General features: G+C 31.0%; 2 protein-coding genes across 2 annotated transcripts; both read right to left on the reverse strand.

Moving 5' to 3' along the window:
- Positions 1-174: 174 nt before the first annotated feature.
- On the reverse strand, positions 175-4,045 carry LOC109173679 (NADH dehydrogenase [ubiquinone] 1 alpha subcomplex subunit 9, mitochondrial). Its single transcript, XM_019322954.1, has 13 exons — positions 3,829-4,045; positions 3,648-3,744; positions 3,221-3,285; positions 2,943-3,028; positions 2,745-2,829; positions 2,557-2,627; positions 2,133-2,264; positions 1,636-1,751; positions 1,429-1,552; positions 1,250-1,318; positions 1,004-1,124; positions 703-887; positions 175-603 (listed from the first exon to the last, which is right to left on the reverse strand). The coding sequence occupies exons 1-12, from the start codon at positions 4,019-4,021 to the stop codon at positions 748-750; spliced, it is 1,299 nt and encodes a 432-aa protein (XP_019178499.1). The 5' UTR covers positions 4,022-4,045; the 3' UTR covers positions 175-603; positions 703-747.
- Positions 4,046-4,978: 933 nt separating this feature from the next.
- Positions 4,979-9,950, reverse strand: LOC109173461 (tyrosine decarboxylase 1). The gene is made up of 13 exons (XM_019322691.1): positions 9,784-9,950; positions 9,504-9,630; positions 9,183-9,255; positions 8,804-9,034; positions 8,527-8,690; positions 8,167-8,307; positions 7,795-7,854; positions 6,878-7,042; positions 6,297-6,353; positions 6,155-6,219; positions 5,900-6,023; positions 5,412-5,549; positions 4,979-5,319 (listed from the first exon to the last, which is right to left on the reverse strand). Coding segments are annotated over exons 1-13 (1,497 nt in total). The 5' UTR covers positions 9,786-9,950; the 3' UTR covers positions 4,979-5,169.
- Between the last annotated feature and the right edge of the window lie 10,320 nt (positions 9,951-20,270).

A 20,270-nucleotide genomic window follows, 5' to 3' on the forward strand; every position in this document is an offset into this window, starting at 1 on the left:
TATATATATATATATATATATATAGAGAGAGAGAGAGAGAGAGAGAGAGGAAATAAAGTTGTTCTTTCACACTTGATTTACAAGTTAAATTTGACAATTTGGATAGATAGAAATGTGAACAACCAAAATTGCCTTCTCTAATTTGGATAATATTAAGTAAGAGCTCCCTCAACAGTCAACACAATGGATATATTTATTTCAAGAATTTCAAAAGAAAAGGTGAACATTTTAGCCATGAGGCAAGTCCCATTGAACCCTAGCAAATGCAAACATAAATATGAATCTCAATTGGCATAACAACAGTGACAGCATAGCAAACTTGTAAGAGAAGGGATATCATTTTGTTCCCCATGTGACCTTCATGCACAGATCGTCAAAAAGGAAATAATGCAGAGGAAATTAAATGGAAGAAGGTACAATAGCCATCAAAACGTTAGGCGCAATTATACATTCATTTCTCTAAAAGTCCTCGGTGTTGGTCAAGCACCACACAGCTAGGTAGAGAGTTTATCAGCGCTGTACGGGTTATCAGGTTGCTGAAGAAGAAGAATTCTCCATGTCTTTATTATTCCCTTGTTTGACTCGAGCAAACAGGGAAGAGTTCTGGCAAACAGACAAGAATAACCATATTGTTTGATGAATTAAAAATTATGTTCATCAATGGGAATTTGAGTGTGCTGGGTTGATTAAGGTAACGAATACCTGTTCTAACAACGGAAAATGTTCAAACTGAAGATGTGAAGGACCTCATGGATAAGACTCGGGGGATACTCTTTCACTAACTGTTGAACCATATTGAGGTCCACCTTTACGATATTGGATAAGATACTCAACTGGATAGCCCTTCAGCTTATGGGGGACAATCCCAAGATCATCAAATGTCAGAGCTGCAAAACAATTGGGAAGTTTGAGATGAGAAATCCGTATGAGACAGTTCTTCGAGATTTGGGCATCATAAGGTTATAAAATTTAAAATCACATAATTATTGGTAAGGGCACAAACCATCTTTTGACACAACAGTATCAGTGGTAAGGGCTTCAATCAAATCCAGGTTAAATATTGAGGGAGTTGGCAATGGAAAGGGAACTTTCTTGAGCAGTACTTCTCGAGGTGTAGCAATTGCCTGAAAACCACAATTTGGAATGCGTAAAACATGAGTATCAGAACAGAGCTTCCATCTAAAGAAGAAACGGACAAAATTTGGGGTGCTTTAGAAACAAAATATGAAATCCATTCACAGATACTCACCTTAGCAATAGGGAAAGGAACCTTAACATAGCGAGGCCATTCACGGATCACGTCATACATAAGCTCTGCCTGCAGCGAAACAACTTCAGTAAAACTCTCACCTTAAAGACTAATTTTCACTCAAAAAGAATAACTGACTAAAGAAAGGAAGAGGGAGGAAGTGGAGGTTGAAGATTCACCAATTGGTGCATAGTGTAAATTTCCGGTCCACCAAGTTCATAAACTTTTCCCATGCTGGAACCATCATCTTTCAGTGATGCAATAACTGCAGATGCAACATCAGTAACATATACAGGTTGGATTCTGCAAAACCATGTAAAGAACATGACATCAGAAGCTCGTAAATTGTTGGCAATAGTAATGAGAGATATTGCATATCGACATACTTTGTAGAGCCATCTCCAATTAAAGGGATAAAGCCAAAATTCTTCGCAAATTGTGCCCAAGGATTTAGAATTCGATCCTCAGTACCAATCATTACAGCAGGCTTCAATATTGTTGCCTGAAGATGTGTGAGCACATTAATAACTTTGTTTCAGTAACACGGAGAAACTAAGATCAACAATGAGCAAACTGCAGTTTGCATAGTTCATTGATAATCCACGAGAATAGTGAAACATGAATATGTAAATACAACTCCAATGGTGCCTACTTTGATGTGTCAAAAGCATATCCATTTTTTTGCAATAAGCTCATAATAAAGAAAATGAGGCAAAGGTAGAGATGCAGTAAAGTTAAATAAAAAAGAGTAGAAAATGAGCAAAATCATTACATATTATATCATCCAAAATTCCAAAGAAAGACAGCTAAGAATAGCATTATCAGTTGAATACAGCAGGCGCAACATGGCTCAAGGAGAACCTACACAAAGTACAATGTTTACCTCGGGAATTTCTTGTATAATAGCTTCCTCAGCTGCAGCTTTAGCCCTAAGCATTCTGGATGGGGATGTTGGAGATGCCCCCAAACTTGAAAGCTGTATAAATCTCAAAATTCCACCGTGTTCTTTGGCAATCTACAAATATAAGAGAAGAACGTATTACATTAGCAAATAATAAGAAAAGACATGAAGATGTATGACTTCAAAAAAGTATGCTTATAAAGAAAAATCAATTATTTCATGACTTATAATCATAGATTCCACCAAAATCTTCAATAAGTTTTTTGTCATCACAAGTTCAAGAGAGATTCAAGCATTATAGACTTCAAAGTTGAAATGTCTATGATTAAATATGAGTAGTAGTCAAAGGGATTCATGAAAATAGATTAACAGAGTTATGAATACTGCAGTAAGAGCAGAAACCTACTGAAGCAAGCTGTTTAGCCATATAGTGGTTGACTTCCTCAAAGCTGTAATTCCTTGTCTCGTACTCCCTTCCTGATAACCATATACTTGATGTGTGAAACAGCTATAACAAAAATAATTTTTTTGGATATTTCCAAGAAAGTATCCATAATATCATGGACAATTGGTTGATAATCATAGAGCACACACCGATAAGATTGATAACAACATTAGCTTTTGCCATCACTGCTTTTATTGAATTTTCATCTCTGGGGTTGTATTTCATTGGAACAATCTGTATAGAAAAAACAAGGAGAACCAGAATATCATCATGGGGAAGTCACACCACATCATCTATATCTTCTAAAACAAGTAAGATTTTTTACTGAAGGAGCAAAATTTATCTACCTGACCCAAATCACCCATTAACTTGAGATGACGATGACAATCTTCAGATCCTCGGAAAGGTACCAAAACTTGAGAACCCATTTTAGCTGTAGACACAAACTGCAGATAATTAGAAATTCTAAAACAGGAATTTCTGTGATTTCAACAAAAGATGACTCCTTTAGCTTTTACATCAAACACATATGAGCATAATGGTAGAACCTATATACGGAGTAATCTACTATTGAACACCAACTGCCAAACCAAAACCTAGAAGGAAAAGGTGATTAGCACTTTACCAAGCTGCTGCACTAGGTACCGCCCAAGAAATCCTGTTGCCCCAAACACTGTAGCAACAATTCCACTGCCATAAACAACACATTCTATTCGATCAGCAGGTTGGATAACACAAAAACTAAAAATTAAAAATCTATCATCTAAAGTTCCGCTGACATTTCAATTCTGACTTCAGAACAAAAACTTCCAAGAAAAAATAGAATAAAAAGAAAGAGAAATTAAGCCAAACAAGTACAAATTCTTGAGCTGCACAATAATATCAACAGAAACACAACTCAAGCTGAAAACATATCAAACATCCAAACAGCTGCAATTGTCAGATTGGGTTTATTAGTTCTAATTGGCGTCAAATCAGACCAAAGATTTCAGGCAAACTAAAAACAAATCAGACCAAAAATCCGAGCTTTGGGACTGGGCAGTGGGCATTACCTCACAGATGATCTCCCTCCAGTTCCCTTGCGAACTATGTGTCCAGTGCCTTTGGCAGTGAGGGTCGATGCATAGCGCGGGGTTCCAATTCCATAGCCTGAAATCAAAATGAAAATTGCAGAATGGTTTAACAAAAATACCAATGATTACATGAATTAGCCCTAAGACAAGAGGCGGGTACATTGATCGGAGAGGAGATAGGAAGACTTGAGAGCTGAAATTGAAGGTGAAGACGGGTTTAAAGATTGTTGCCCTAGACGCCTCGTAACGGCCTGCATTGTTCTTCGTCTGCGCTGAGCTCTGGGAGAAAGCGATTGCGAATTGCTGTTTGCTGCAAAGGCCTGTGAAAATAGAGAATCGTTTTTGTAATTCATTCATTTTAAATATTACTCTATATAAAAAAAAAAAAATGTGATTAGTGAGTTAAAAAAAAAAAAAAAAATCAGTCAAAAACATTTAGGCCCTCTTTAATAAAATAATTAACTTATTAGTCAATTTTAACCACTATTAATGATTGAATTTGGTTAAACAATTAATATGAGTATTTGATTAATTAACTTTTGTAACTTTTTCAATCAATTTTTTAAAAAAGTTATTTTGTATGTAATCAACTAATGCTATCAACAAGTCAAATCCACTAATACAATCAACTAACAATTATTTACCAAACGCCCCATAACATAGTAATTAAGTTCATTAAACCTCAACATGGGCCTTTGATCCAAGACCATGCAGGTAAGTTTATTGCGGCCTATGCTGGACTGTTGCTGAAACAATAGCTGTTCCGGAAGCACTTTCATGGTTGAAGAGTCGCAGTGTCTCTCATGTTACTTTGAAGTCGGATTGTTTGAGTTTTACTCCAATTACTTTGAAGTCGGATTGTTTGAGTTTCTACTCCAATTATAGTTTTGTCTCTAATAATTTATCGTATGTAGGTAATTATAGTTTTGTCTCTAATGATTTGTCGTATGTAGGTAATTATAGTTTTGTCTCTAATGATTTGTCGTATGTAGGTTTAATTCTGAAGCAATGTCATGTTATTGCTAATGACATTAGTGACGCTATCGTTAGCCATGTTAGAAGGTCAACGAACCAAATTGCTCACGTTTCTGTGCAGACAGTTGTTTCATCTTTTGTTTTGAAGTGTGGGATATGATTCCCCCCAGTTGTTTTTGGGTTTAAAAAAACAAAAAAAGTTCATTAAACCTCAACATCTTACTTATATATTAGCCTTCTCAACCAATTTTGCCACACCCCACCCTCTCTCTCTCTCTCTCTCTCTTTATATATATATATATTCTCAACCAGTTTTGCCTGCCCAAACCGCAAAATTGCATAAAAAGTGAATACTTAGTTACATGATGTATGAATATTAACATCTTAATACAATGTGCAATAGTATTCATCCATTGCCAAAGAATTACACAAGAATTTCAGTACTTCAACAGCAAATCTGTGAATGAAGAGTAAAATTTGCAGACAATCTGAATGGATAAACTGGTTGGAGCAGAGAATCAATCCTCTATGCAAAAGAATTGGTCATCTTTGAAGAGTTTCTCAACAAAGCAGCAGCACCCTCATCTTGCAAAACTTTCCAGGCTGCAATCACATGCCTCTCTTCCGTCAGCGGAGCCCCGACCGCAAGGCGCAGAACGTATTTGCCGGATAGAACCTGCACGGTTGGATCGTTTGCAGTTAACGCTATCGCAAGGCAAATGAAACGAGGTCACCGAGGGAAGAAAGGAATCGTAAAATTGACCGTACGGTGTGTGAGATAAATATTTTTCCAGATGAGTTGACAGCGTCCAGCAGATTGCGGTTGAGTTTGTTTGCAAGATCTTCGTCGTTCTGAGGTGGCCGAAGACGGAAGCACACTAGAGAAAACTTTCGATGCGCCACAACCTGGGAAACGATAGAAGGTTTTAAGATACGTTATTGGCCGTGATGCAACATGAAAATAACATTTTAATATTGAGATTATTATGTTTTCTTTATTGAGCATATAACCATCAATGTGCAATCCAACTATCAGCTTAGGCTTGGAACCCACCGCACACGTGACGGGGCGTGTTGAGCATATAACCATTAATGTGCAATCCAACTATCAACTTAGGCTTTTAGTTGAGATGGACCACATGCTTCAATTTTCTTTTTGGATGACGAGGAAAACCCGCGGTCACTACCCGAGGAAGATCATTACGTTTTCTTACATGCATGATTTCTAGAAGGCACTAGACAAGTATAGTTCTTACCTCAAACCTCGAGTCCTCGGAAACAAACTCTTCGAAGCGTTTAGCCAATTCTATATGGTTCTTCACATACGCTTGAAGGTTCTCCAAGCCATAGAGTCTTAATACCATCCATAGTTTCAGTGATCTGGTTAATACCACAAAATCAATAATAGTTTTGTTACAAATGTAACGGTTAATATGAATCTTTAAAACGTTTTCGTGAAATCCCAGAATCAACAAAAACATTAAAAAAAACATCAACATGTGACAGCATACCTGAACCTGCGTCCAAGGGGAATTTGCCAATCTTTGTAATCTACAACCATATTTGCTTGAGAAGCCTGAAATATTATACATCCACAGTATGGGATCACTAATAGTTTCTGAAAATATTGAACTCCGGTCGAAAGATTCTTACTTTGTTTCTGAGAAATTCAGGATTAGTTGACAGCGCCTGAATGAGAGCACTCCGGTCCTGTTCATAAGAGAGCATAAGTTATTGTTCATCCAAGTAACGTTATCTAATATAGGCCCTGTTTGGTAAAATAGTTAACCTATAGACCAATTTTGGCCTATTTGATTACTATTGGTTATTTGACTTGGTTTAAAAATCAATATATAAGTGTTTGGTTAATTAGCTTTTTGTATTCCAAAATGCTAAAATTTAAAAAGCTACTCAAAGCAACTTTTTCAATTAGCTTTTTGAGAAAAGAAATTATACCAAACAGCTATCAGCTAACAGCTAATTTACCAAACACCTTTCTACAATCAGCTAATGTTATCAACTAGTTATACCCTCTAATTAACCCAATCAGCTAACAGCTAACAGCCATTTACCAAACAAGGCCACAAGCTTTTCTCTGGCAACATTTTCAAGCTCACATTCATCCATCATATAGCCACGGGCCGACAGCAATAGAAAAAACTAAGAATATCATCTGTGGCATGATAACACGAGAACTCAGGATGGCACGATAATGTCAAGACAAATGTGCATACCTTTACCCAAAGTGCAGAACAGTCGAAGTTTGTAAGAAACCATTTATGTGCATTCATGTTGAATGAGTCAGCTTCTTCTACGCCATCCAAATAGTGGCGGAACTCAGGGCACACGCAAGCACTTCCAGCATAAGCAGCATCCACATGAAACCACATGCCATTACTCTATAAAAGACACGTTTTTTATTTTTATTTTTTTATTTTTAAGTTCATCTCGATAATATCTGAAAATTACTCACAGTTTCTAGAGCAACTGGATTTCACCATTTTGAAAGATAAATGAAAAATTCAAAAAGTAATCTAAATATGTAATCCAACCATCATAAATTGACAATAATAGGTTATCCGTCACAACATTCATGTTTTGTGTTTGTGATTGGACTACATTAAGTCTGTTAAGAGTCTATAGGTTTATAAGGCCATGAGTTAGACATTCAATCTTTTAGTGTGGTTTGGCCCATGTGCATTATAGTCCAGTTGAGTGACCCTAGCCCAATCTTAGATTATAACAAAGTCAATGAACCACTAATTAATACCAGATGCCCTGCAATTTCAAGTCAAATTATTGTGGTATCTAAAATTGGAAATGTTGAATACTTGTCAAAGTACATGAACTCCTAGCAATATGTTACCATGTGTCCAAGTCCACTGCCAATTAGCTCAGGTCTAAGGTAATCAGTGTATCACTGTCCAGGAAAACTACCTGAAATTCAAATTCTTGCCCACTTAGGCATATAGATCCACCATTTAAAATTTGACTAGAGTTCGGATATAACAATTAGATTGTTTGCTTATCATATTACTACAAATAAGAAAAAAAAGAGCAAAAAATGTACAGATAAACAAGAGCGAAAGAGTTGAGTGCTCAAACCATTTGAACCATAATTGTTGTCTTACATGAGATACGCGGTCATTACCTTTGCAATATGCCCAAGTGCAAGTAAGGGATCAACAGCAGTTGACGATGTAGTACCAACCTGAAGGAGAACCACCAAACAAAGTTACTCAGTGCATCGTAATTATTGAGTCACATGATATAAAGACACTGAAAATCTATAAAAGCACAGTTCATTAGGGCTTCACAAATTTAGCGGTTCTCCTCTAGCTAGTTTAGAGGCAGCTTTGTTTGAGTATAGAATTGTTGTTGAAAAGGTGGATGAATGATAGTTTGGTAAACCCAAGGGAAAAACATTTTCCAATAATGTAATGGAGTGCATGAGATAGCAAGAAGCATGGATGAATGTCGTTTTTTTTTTTTTTTTTTTTTTTTTTTTGGCATTATTTCTTACAGTAGCACACAAGAAGAAGGGGATTAGACCAGCGGCTAAGTCTTGGGATAACGCTTCACGAACTGAGTTGGGAGAAAGAGCATATTCAGTAGATGAGTCAGTCTTTAGAAAACGACAGTTCTCTGGATGTATTCCTGCTATCTGCCAAAATCAAGAAAATAACATTATGTTGAATTAAACAAGGGCAGAACAAGTTCAAGGTTAACAACAACATTGTTCATCAAAAAGGTGAGTCTTTCATTAGCTTTATATAAAAATATGCACATCTCATCTCATAGAGTAAGTAATAAGATTTCAGCAGTGATCAAATAAGATAAATGAGACAATATCCCAGGCACCCGTGTGGAAAAACAATTTTACCTGGCAGGCCTTCTGTAAAGCAGAATGAGTCTGATCAGAAGCATAAACAACGAGCTTCCCTATCAACTCTTTTCCAACTGCTCTCAGAATTTTGTCACGAGCAGCTAAAAGCACAACAAGAACAGCTTCACTTGCAGTGCCTTGTATCACTCCGCCACCTTCACCTGCAAGCCAATTTCAAAAGTTGCACAAAAATAAAGCATTATTTTACAAGCCAATAATGCATGGCAGTTTTAGGTTCTGTAAAGCTATTACATTGAATGGATGAGGTCACTACCCGTCGAAAGAAAAGTATCAGGCAACTTGAGTGCTTTTGCGAGCCAATCCAAAACAATCATTTCAAGTTCTGTTGCTGCCGGAGAAGTTATCCAACTGAAACCCACCATGTTTATTCCGGCACTAAGCATTTCCCCCAAAAATCCAGCCACGCTACTGTTAGAGGGAAAATATGCAAAATAATCCGGGCTTTGCCAATGTGTAACTCCAGGTAATATCTTCGTCTGGACATCTGCAATCACTCATCATTTGATTAAAATCAGCAATTTTAATCCATTTCCCGGTTAATGTCATTCTAACAGCTGAACGAGAAAGGGAACCCTATATTTGTACATATAAGTATATATAACTCGATCGAGAGAACATCAGGAAAGCTTTACCTTGAAGAACATCCTGCAACGTCTCGGGGTGAGTAGGTGCAGATTCTGGCAGGAGCCCGCGTAGATAACCTGGCTGTGTGAAGATAATTCCTTAATACAGTCAAGAACTGGGCACAATAACTATCAAACACTTAAAATCTTAACTTTTTTTTTTTTTTTTTTTTTTTTTATCAATGAATTGATTGCCAACCATCAATCATCAATCCAACTAAACTCCCATACCCTTCCATCATTTATCAAAACCCAATAAAGAATGCATAACATATATCAACTATGGGAATTTACTGAAAAGAAAGGAAACTCATGAGTTTTGCCAAAAACCTGAACTTGACTGAGAACTGGGAAGCTCTCAATGTTCTTGTAGTAATCGGCAATGAAATCCACCATCTTGTGACCATATTCCCTCAGTTGCTCTGAATCCATTGGCTTCAAATTCGACCCACCTTCCCTGCAAGCAATGCCCAGTTTCAAACCAGGTTGAAAATTCAAGGAATAAAGCAAGAAAACCAAAAAAAGAGACTCTTTTTTATGATCATTTCCAAAATTCACGTGAAAGTACTCCATTAACAATTACTCCGTGTTATTAGAAGTAGGAACTTACATTTTTGCTCTCTTTTTCCTTTTTCCTTTCTCTTTTTTCTTGCTGAAGAGTGGTGGTGGAGGTTCCTAGGAGAATACAAATATACAATCTGATAGTGAGCAGTGAACCAGTAGGAGGTGGGAATGGAGTAATAATAGATAAATAGATGGAAGAATATGAAAGTAGGGCTCCAAATCCTATTATGCCGGCTATACTATGGGATAATTATAATATTTTTTTATGTACTTTATTGTATAATAGTAAGGGGCTAGATAAAAAAAAATAAAAAATTATACTTCTCACTTAATTACTGATATAAATCATGAGTTTCGTAATTAACTTATCAATTAAACTCTAATTTTCACACTATTGTTTTCAATCATAATATCAAGTCAAATAACAAATCACTAACTCTAATTTTCACACTATCGTTTCAATCATAATATCAAGTCAAATAACAAATCACTATGTTAATTATCGGGACAACTTATTTACACTTTCAAGTTTCAAGAGCATATAAGTGTGAGAGAAACAAACAATGAGATAAAAAAGCATATTGCAACAACGAATCAAAAGTAAACAACTATATAAATTTAGACAGATATACTTCTACTATTGGGCGTTGACTGGATTGGTCAAGTTCAGTCCCTGTTCAATTCGAGACGTGGCGCTGCGACTTATCATGGAAGGATGTGATTAAATAGTTAATGTCCACATACTTATTACACACCATATAACCAAATAATCGTGTAGTTATGCGTGACTTATTTACAACCGTCATGATGGGTTAAGAAGTAAGTATACTACAATGCTGAAATCCATCACCTACAGCACCAACATAAGAAAATATCATTCTTCTAAATGCTCTGTCGAGTCGGATTATATTGTGAGGGACCCTATTGAGGTTCAACATTTTGAAAGAAAATAACAAAATATCATTCAATATGCATATCGTTTAGGTTATCCATAGATATGTCGCATCCAATTTACATGTCGATTAACTTATTTATGGACATGCCATATTGGACAAGCTCAATCCTTTGACTATAACTAATATTGAAACAGTAATGATCTTTATAACTATAATGAAACACTTTTTTTTTTTTTTTTTTTTTTTTTTTGTGATCATATAATCATTCTCAAGTTTTATCACCTTCAAGTTCAATACTTTTTGAATATTCAATGAATGAATAACTAATACAACTATAAGATCAAGGTTTCATTATAATGAAGGATAAATCTAAATTAATTTATATGGTTAGAGTTTTACTTCATGAAAATTTAATAAAAAGTAATCTATACTATATATAAAAACAAAATCCTAAAATTTTAACTTCCCGCCCAATTCCTAAAAAATCTCCCTTCTCAATAAAATATATTGATTTCTACTTTCACATTCGTACAATAATTATGGGTTAAACTTCTATTATAATATTATAAAATAATGTAATACAATTCATATTGTAATATACTATATATCAAAACAAAATCCTGAAATTTTAACTTCCCGCCCAATTCTTAAAAAATCTATCTTCCCAATAAAATATATTGATTCTGTTGTCCGTTTTGGACAAATATTTTTTTTGAAATCGCGTATTTTTCGAGATCTATCCACCGCAAACTGCCGTAGGCGGTTTGGCCCACCAATTTCTAAAAAAAAAAAATGCTTTATTAAATAGTTTCTAAGAAAAAACTATGAGAACCTTATGTTTTATTAATGAATTTTTAAATTTTTAAATTAAAAAATTGTCTCGTGCATTATTTAATAATCTCTCTTTATAATTGGTCAAATTATTTAATTATGGTAAATTAGGGAATAATTAATGATGGTAATAGAAATCCTATAAGAATATAGAATTGAAGAATATTTAATTATTGTTAGGAATAAGGGTCAAATAGGCCATCTAACTGCACACAATAATTCAATTAGGCCACTGAACCTAAGAAGACAACAATTGGGTCCCTAAACTAACCAATTTCAAACAATTCTTCCAATTTGAAGATTTTCAACACGTCATCATTCCAAATAAATTATTTTTTAAAAAATATTTTTAAAATTAATTATTAAATTTATCCAAAAAAATAATTATATATAAAAAAAAAAAACAGGACCTGCCGGAGACGACCGTCTCCGGCCGGTTTCTCCGTCTTTGGCCATGGAGACGAAGAGTTTCTTCTTCTCCATGGCCGGAGACGAAGAGTTTCTTCATCTCCGGCCATGGGACGAAGAAACTGGCCTGAGACGGTTGTCTCCGGCCGGAGTTTTTTTTTTTTTTTTTTTTTTTTTTTTTTTTTTTTTTTTAATTTAAAAATAATTATGTTTTAAATTTTATTTTTTAAAAATAATTAATTTGAGAGGATGACCTGTTGACCTGTTGGAAACCTTGAAATTAGAATAATTGTTTGAAATTGGTTAGTTTAGAGACCTAATTGTTGATTTTTTAGGTTCAGTGGCCTAATTACATTATCGTGTGCAGTTCGATGGCCTATTTGACCCTTATTCCATATTGTTATATTATTATTGTGACTCACAAAATACAATACAAGAATATTTAATTATGATTATATTATTATTGTGCGTCACAGCCATTATATACTAACAGAACTTGAAAAGAAACTAATAATAATAATATAAGTGATAAAAATAATATCTAAAAGTAATTAAGTGTTAATAATAATAGTAAGAATATTAACGTAAGAATTATAACATAGAATAAATCGTAATAATTAATAACTATAGTCTAGGATTAAATTTGTAATTGTCAAGAAAGATAAACGACTTCTGGTGAAATTAACTCTTAAATAATTATATATCGATTTAAATATTCTTAATCTATACTATATATGATACTGCTAATTATACGCGAGCAATATATAACAACACGAGATCAATTAAAGCAAGTAAATATCTTTATTGATCACGGCGAAGGCCCTAAGCACAATCTACTTGGTTGCTCTGAGTACCGACTGACTGCGGTCGGGATTCTCTAACAGCAACCTATCGATCGTCCAAAAGTCCCTTCCACTGTAGCTACTGTGGGTATTTATAGCCGCTATGCCGGGGACAAGATTCCAGCCGTTCGGCATGACCTCCACGTAGCCACCACGTGTCATCCTCCCGGGTGCCCTGCCTGTCGATGTAGAGAGCCGCCACGTGTCCTTCGTCAGCTCTTCCGCCAGAGGGCTACCGCTCGGTGGTCGACACCGTCGCTCGGGCAACTCCCGGTCGGTCTACGACCGGGTTCTTCTCGAGGAGCCCGACCTGTTGCCTGCAAAGACAAGGAAAAAGAGACAAGGCTCCCCGGTCGTGGTGAAGCTATGTCGGTCGGGATATTCCCTACCAATATATAAAAACAAAATCCTGAAATTTTAACTTCCCGCCCAATTCATAAAAAATCTCTCTTCCCAATGAAATATATTGACTTTTACTTTCCCATTCGTACAATAATTCTGGGTAAAAATTCTATTCTAAAATTATAAAATAGTGTAATACAATTCTCTTTGCACATCTAATCTATATCTATACTATATATAAAAACAAAATCCTGAAATTTTAACTTCCCGCCCAATTACTAAAAAATCTCTCTTCCCAATAAAATATATTGATTTATACTTTCCCATTGGTACAATAATTATGGGTAAAAATTTTAATCTAAAATTATAAAATAGTGTAATACAATTCTCTTTGCACATCTAATCTATATCTATACTATATATAAAAACAAAATCCTGAAATTTTAACTTCCCGCCCAATTCCTAAAAAATCTCTCTTCCCAATAAAATATATTGATTTTTACTTTCCCATTCGTACAATAATTCTGGGTAAAAATTCTATTCTACAATTATAAAACAGTGTTACTTTCCCATTGGTAAAATAATTCTGGGTAAAAATTCTTTTCTAAAATTATAAAATAGTGTAATACAATTCTCTTTGCACATCTAATTTATACTATTTGTAAAAACAAAATCATGAAATTTTAACTTCCCGCCCAGTTCCTAAAAAATATCTCTTCCCAATAAAACATATTGATTTCTACTTTCCCATTCGTATAATATTTCTGGTTAAAAAGTCTATTCTAAAATTATAAAATAGTGTAATACAATTCTCTTTGCACATCTAATCTATACTATATATAAAAACAAAATCCTTAAATTTTAACTTCCCGCCCAATTCCTAAAAAATCTCTCTTCCCAATAAAATATATTGATTTCTACTTTCTCATTCGTACAATAATTCTGGGTAAAAGCTGTGAAGTGTCAAAAGTTCGGCAATGCATAACTTTTGACTCGGTTGTCCGTTTTAGACAAATGTTTTTTTGAAATTGTGTATTTTTTCGAGATATATCCACCGCAAACAGCCATAGGCGGTTTGGCCCACCAATTTCTAAAAAAATGCTTTATTAAATAGTTTCTAATAAAAAACTATGAGAACCTTATGTTTTATTAATGACTTTTTAAATTTTTTAATTAAAAAATTGTCCCGTGCATTTTTTAATAATCTCTCTTTATAATTGGTCAAATTATTTAATTACGGTAAATTAGGGATAATTAATGATGGTAATAGAAATCCTATAAGCGACCTCTGGTGAAATTAACTCTTAAATAATTATATATCGATTTAAATATTCTTAGTATATTACAACAATTCCATTCCGTGCATAGCACGGGTGAAAATACTAGTATATTATAACAACTCCATTCCGTGCAGCGCACGGGTGAAAATACTAGTGTGTAAATAAAATAGTTGATATTATGTTTTTTTAAATGACAAAATTGCTATATATATATATAAACAAAAAAGATATCCTCCAAACAAATGAATTAAGATAGCAATTCATTCATATAATTGAGTTACTAGGGAACGAACACATTTGTCTAATTTATAGAAAAATACTAAACAATGATAAATAAAATCTCCAAAATTACGCATGCATACATCTACACATTAGCTATTAATTTCAGCAATTATTTGTTTAAATTCAAACAATGATAATATAAAAACACATAAATGATCCAACCCGTATATTCAATTACACTATATAATATTTGGTGTTTTAATTTAAATAATTATATATCAATTCAAATATTCTTAGGGTCGTTTGGTTCACGGAATGTCAGATTACCTTTTATGTTAGATTGCTGGGAATGTTAGATTCTTGTGTTTGGTTAAAATTGGAATATGTAATATAATCGTGTTTGGTTTAGGGTTATCTTTTATACACATTATAATATCCTTAACATATTTTAATAAATTTAAAAATTAATATAAATAAATAAGATAACGGTATCATATATAATTACATGATTTTAAAATATTAACTAAAATCTTGAACTTGAGAAACAAATTTATTTTATATGCTAACATAACATATAAAAATAAAAAATATATAATTACAAAAATAATTATATATATATATATATATATATATATATATATATATATATATATATATATATATATATATAAAATAAACTAACATAACCAAGGTTATCTTACATTACCTAAGATTTTGAGGGGGCGTTTGGTTCAGGTTATATAACATAACCAAGGGAATGTGACATTCCAAAGCTCACATTCCGGTGTTTGGTTCATATTATCTTAGGGAATGTGATTCCCTTCAAAATCTTAGGTAATGTAAGATAACCTTGGTTATGTTAGTTTATTATTATTATTATTATTATTATTATTATTATTAATTATTTTTGTAATTATATATTTTTTATTTTTATTATGTTATGTTAGCATATAAAATAATTTTGTTTCTCAAGTTCAAGATTTTAGTTAATATTTTAAAATCATGTAATCTATATATATATAAAAGTAAAATCCTCCTAGCCAAATTTTCCCCCCAAAACTTAGAGGCATTTTTGTAATATCAAATATTTAGACAAATATGGTATTTTAATAATATTAAAGATTTTACCTTTCTTGAGATCTCTTACCATTTTATAATTTCAATACTAAACCCTTTTGATCTCATCCATTGTGTATAAATACACCTTATATGACCATACACAACCCCAACTAAGGTTAATTATTTTATTGATTTTTGCTAATCATCCTGTGATCTTCCACAGTTGGGGTTGATACGTGATTTGCACTGGTGAGGTTTTCATTATCTTAGTTTCTTTAATTTTTTATTCTTTTTGGGTTTTGTTTTGTTTTTATTCTTTTGTATTTTCTGATTTTTAAACAACAAAAGTGGTTCGTAAGAAAAAATGTTGATATATTCTTTTCTTTTTTTGTCTATTTTTGTAGAGAAGATACGGATCTAGAAAGATTGATCGGGAAGCAATAGACTTCTAATCATCGTGTGATCTTCCACAGTTGAGGTTGATACGTGATTTGCACTGGTGAGGTTTTCATTATCTCAGTTTCTTTTATTTTTTCTTCTTTTTGGGTTTTGTTTTGTTTTTATTTTTTTTGTATTTTTTGATTTTTAAACAACAAAAGTGGTTCGTAAGAAAAAATGTTGATATATTCTTTTTTTTTTTTTGTCTATTTTTGTGGAGAAGATACTATACGGATCTAGAAAAATTGACCAGGAAGCAATAGACTTCTAATCATCATGTGATCTTCCACAGTTGAGGTTGATACGTGATTTACATTGGTGAGGTTTTCATCATCTTAGTTTCTTTTATTTTTTTCTTCTTTTTGGGTTTTGTTTTGTTTTTATTTTTTTGTATTTTATGGTTTTTAAACAACAAAAGTGGTTCATAAGAAAAAATATTGATATATATATTTTTTTTGTCTTTTTTTTTTTTTTGTTTGTGGAGAAGATACAGATCTAGAAAGATTGATCGGGAAGCAAAAGAGTTCCTTGCTCATCAAGATGATAAAGTTTTGTGATCGAGGGACGAATTATGTGTATATGTAAATATATATAGACTTATAGAGGGAACCATACTAAGAATACAATAAAAACCAAAATGAAATTAAAAACATTTTTTTGTTGTCAATATATCAAAGCATTGGACTTTGTTTAGATTCAATTCCCCCGTTTTTAAAGTGTACATTTTTTGTAATAAGAGAGTAGTTTGTCTTTCCCTTCAAGACGTTTTTCTTGCCATTTAAATTTTTTTTTTTTTAGGAAAAAAATGATTAAGTACTGTGGTTTTTTTTTTTTTTTTTTCAATAGAGTATTATTTTGATTTTATTCTTCATTTGACATTCCTTGATATAAAATCACTTTACTAATGTAAAATAATGTTATTGACTTACCATGTTTGCTTCGATATGCTAAGCCATTTAAAATTTAATACGGAGTAAAATTTATAATTGTAATACTTCCGTAATAATATTGAATAAATATTAATCATATGTTTAGATTTAATAATATATTATATTAAAAGAATTATTTATTAATTTAATATAGTGATGGTTAATACGGGTAAACCATATATAAGCAATATTTTACCTTAATTATAAAAATTCTACCTAATAATTTTAGCATTAAAAGTCATACAATAATTACCATAAACAATGTTTAATAATTGCCAAATTCTATTATGCAATAAAAATTACTATTATAAAATTTTTTGTAATATGGACACATTATTTTTATTTAATTATTTCGATTTAATAATATTATATCTTATGTATAAAAATTCAAATAATACTTTTAGTACTATTGAATATTGATTGACTAACAATTATTTTAATTATTAAGGCAATTAATGGATATTTCGATTTAAAAAGTTTTCAAATATATGAATTATACATAGCATTGAATCAATTAGTAAGACAATTATATTAGGTAATCTAATAAATAACTTACTTTTTAAATTATATCTCATCTTTAATCTTTAATAATGAATATTTTCTTAAAGTATATACATAGACTATGGTTATCAATATAAAATTAAAAGTATATATATATATATATATATATATATATATATATATATATATATATATATATATATAATGGATAATATTATTAGTACAAAATAAGTTATACTTACCTTAATAATTAATTATTAATATTATTACCTAATAATTATATATTGTTACCTTTTTCGGTGTAATTATTATGGTAATTTATATACATATATATTTTTATACTTAATGTATAATATATTGGCATGAAAAAAATTATACTTATCTTAATATATAATTAATTTTTAATATAATTTCCTTATTTTTATTAAAGATAATTATTTTAATAATTTTTCTTTCATTATTTTGTGTGATTATTATGGTAATGTATTTAAATTTTGGAAGAGATTATTACAAATATTATAATTAATATAAGTAATATAATTAATGAAATTATTATGGTAATTGTCACAATATTTGGTAATTATAATTAATATAATTAAAGAAATTGAGAAATATAAGATTTCTTCCCTAGAAATATTTGTGAGAAATATAAGATTTCTTCCTATTTTCATTTTAATAAATATTATGTGTATATAAAATGAATTATACAATCATATAAGGAAATGCGTCGGATTAGAGTTTAAATTTATTCATACAAATTTTAGAATTTACATTTTTTTTTTTTTATAAAACTAATCAAATGTTAATGTTAATAATAATAATAAGAATTTTAAAATCAGAATTATAAATTAAGTATTAGGGTAATAATTAATCTACATATATTATATTATTATTATTATTATTATTATTATTATTATATAAAAACAAAATCATCCCTTTTCAAAAAAAAAAAAAAAAAATCATCCAATTTCATTTTCCCGCCCAAACTTTTGTAGTAAAGCTTATTTGGTAAGTAAATGTCTAATGGAAATTAAAAAAAATCTATTAATTGGTAATATTGCATAATTGGTAACATTATGTATGGTATTATATTCTATAATATAATAATATAATTGATAATATTATTGTTCAAGTATAATAAAAATCCTATGTAATAATGTAATAATAAAAAAATAAAATTAAAATTAAAATAATAACAATAACAATAACAATAACAATAATAATAATAATAATAATAATAATAATAATAATAACAATAACAACAAATTTAATAATCCAAACAAAACTATATACAAAATAAATTTAAAATTAAAAAAAAAAAAAAAAAAAAAAAAAAAAAGAAGAAGACAAAGGTGGCTTCCCTTTGTAAATGATGTGGGATCATTTTGATTCCACATTGAAAATGTTTGGAAAGATGAGCTTTTAAACTCCTCTATATAAGAGGGGCATTTACAAACATATAATTGCTTGCCCATTAATATGGGCAAGTATTGAGAAGTCCAAAGACTTTTTTATTTTTATTTTTTTATTTTTTTTATTTTAGTACTATTAACCTGACAAATTATGCTGTGGATATGTGTCCACCTTGCAATGTAGACACAGTTCAAAAATTGTTCATAATTATTAATATATAATTCAAAAAGTTATGAACATATAGTTCTATAATTATGAACATAGTGTTGTGAACATAATTATGAACATATAGTTATGTAATCATGAATATAGAGATTCAATAATTGTGAATATGAAGTTAAAAATTATGCATATATATCTTTATAATTATGAACATATAGTTCAGTAACTATGAATTTAGAGTTCTGTAATTATAAATATAGAGTTCAATACGTACTTATGAATATGAAGTTCAAAAATTATGAATATATAGCTTTATAATAATGAACATATAGTTTAGTAATTATAAACATAGAACTGTGTCCACTTTGCAAGGTGGACACGGTTCCACAACATAACTATTCGATTGACCCTGTAACATGTAAACTTTCTCAACCTATTGAAACCCAACGTGTCAAAAGGCTCTTATTTAAGAAACCTTATCTTAATGGCTTCTGATTTTAGTTTTTTTTTTTAAATTTTTTTTAAATTTATTAGGGGGTTTGAGAAAGATTAACCCAAAATGTATATGAGTTGTTTTAGTTTTTAGCAGTTTGGAGCAAATTGCTAAGTTATTAAATAATATTTTTGGTGTTTTGATTAAATATAAAATGTTAAACAGACGAATTTATTAAAATTTTGACGAATTTACCAAATAATCAGATTACAACAACAACAACAACAACAACAACAACAATAATAATAATAATCCAAAAAAAAAAAACTATATACAAAATAAAATTAAAATTAACCAAAAAAAAAAAAAAAAAGACAAAGGCGAGCCACCGGCACCCTTTGTAAATGATGTGGGATCATTTTGATCCCACATTTAAAATGTTTGAAAAGAGAGAGCTCATCTATATAAGAGGAGCAATGAGACTCTTATAAACATAATTGCTTGCCCATCAATGTGGTCAAGTATTGAGAAGTCAAAAGGTTCTTATTTAAGAAGCTTTAACTTTGTCTTCTTATTTTAGTTTTTATTTATTTATTATTAGTAGGGGTTGTGGAAGATTAACCCAAAATGTATGTGTTGTATTAGTTTTTAGCTGTTTGGAGCAAATTATTGAGTTATTATATAATATATTTTGATTTTGATATTTTGATGTTTTGATTAAAGTTAAAATGTTAAAATGACGAATTTATTATAATCTTTGTGAATTTATCAATAATC

The sequence above is a fragment of the Ipomoea nil genome, unplaced genomic scaffold, assembly GCF_001879475.1.
Source record: "Ipomoea nil cultivar Tokyo-kokei standard unplaced genomic scaffold, Asagao_1.1 scaffold0482, whole genome shotgun sequence".
Classification (NCBI taxonomy): Eukaryota; Viridiplantae; Streptophyta; class Magnoliopsida; order Solanales; family Convolvulaceae; genus Ipomoea; species Ipomoea nil.

Excerpts from the sequence above, each read along its gene's own strand:
- LOC109173461 (XM_019322691.1), bottom strand. Across the intron at positions 5,550-5,899 it reads CCGAGGACTCGAGGTTTGAG|GTTGTGGCGCATCGAAAGTT; the intron begins GTAAGAACTATA and ends ATCGTTTCCCAG. Across the intron at positions 5,320-5,411 it reads AAATATTTATCTCACACACC|GTTCTATCCGGCAAATACGT; the intron begins GTACGGTCAATT and ends CCAACCGTGCAG.
- LOC109173679 (XM_019322954.1), bottom strand. The coding sequence starts at position 4,021 with ATGAATTACAAAAACGATTCTCTATTTTCACAGGCCTTTGCAGCAAAC. Across the intron at positions 2,628-2,744 it reads TGTTGTTATCAATCTTATCG|GAAGGGAGTACGAGACAAGG; the intron begins GTGTGTGCTCTA and ends TATGGTTATCAG. Across the intron at positions 1,553-1,635 it reads ATTGGAGATGGCTCTACAAA|AATCCAACCTGTATATGTTA; the intron begins GTATGTCGATAT and ends ATGGTTTTGCAG.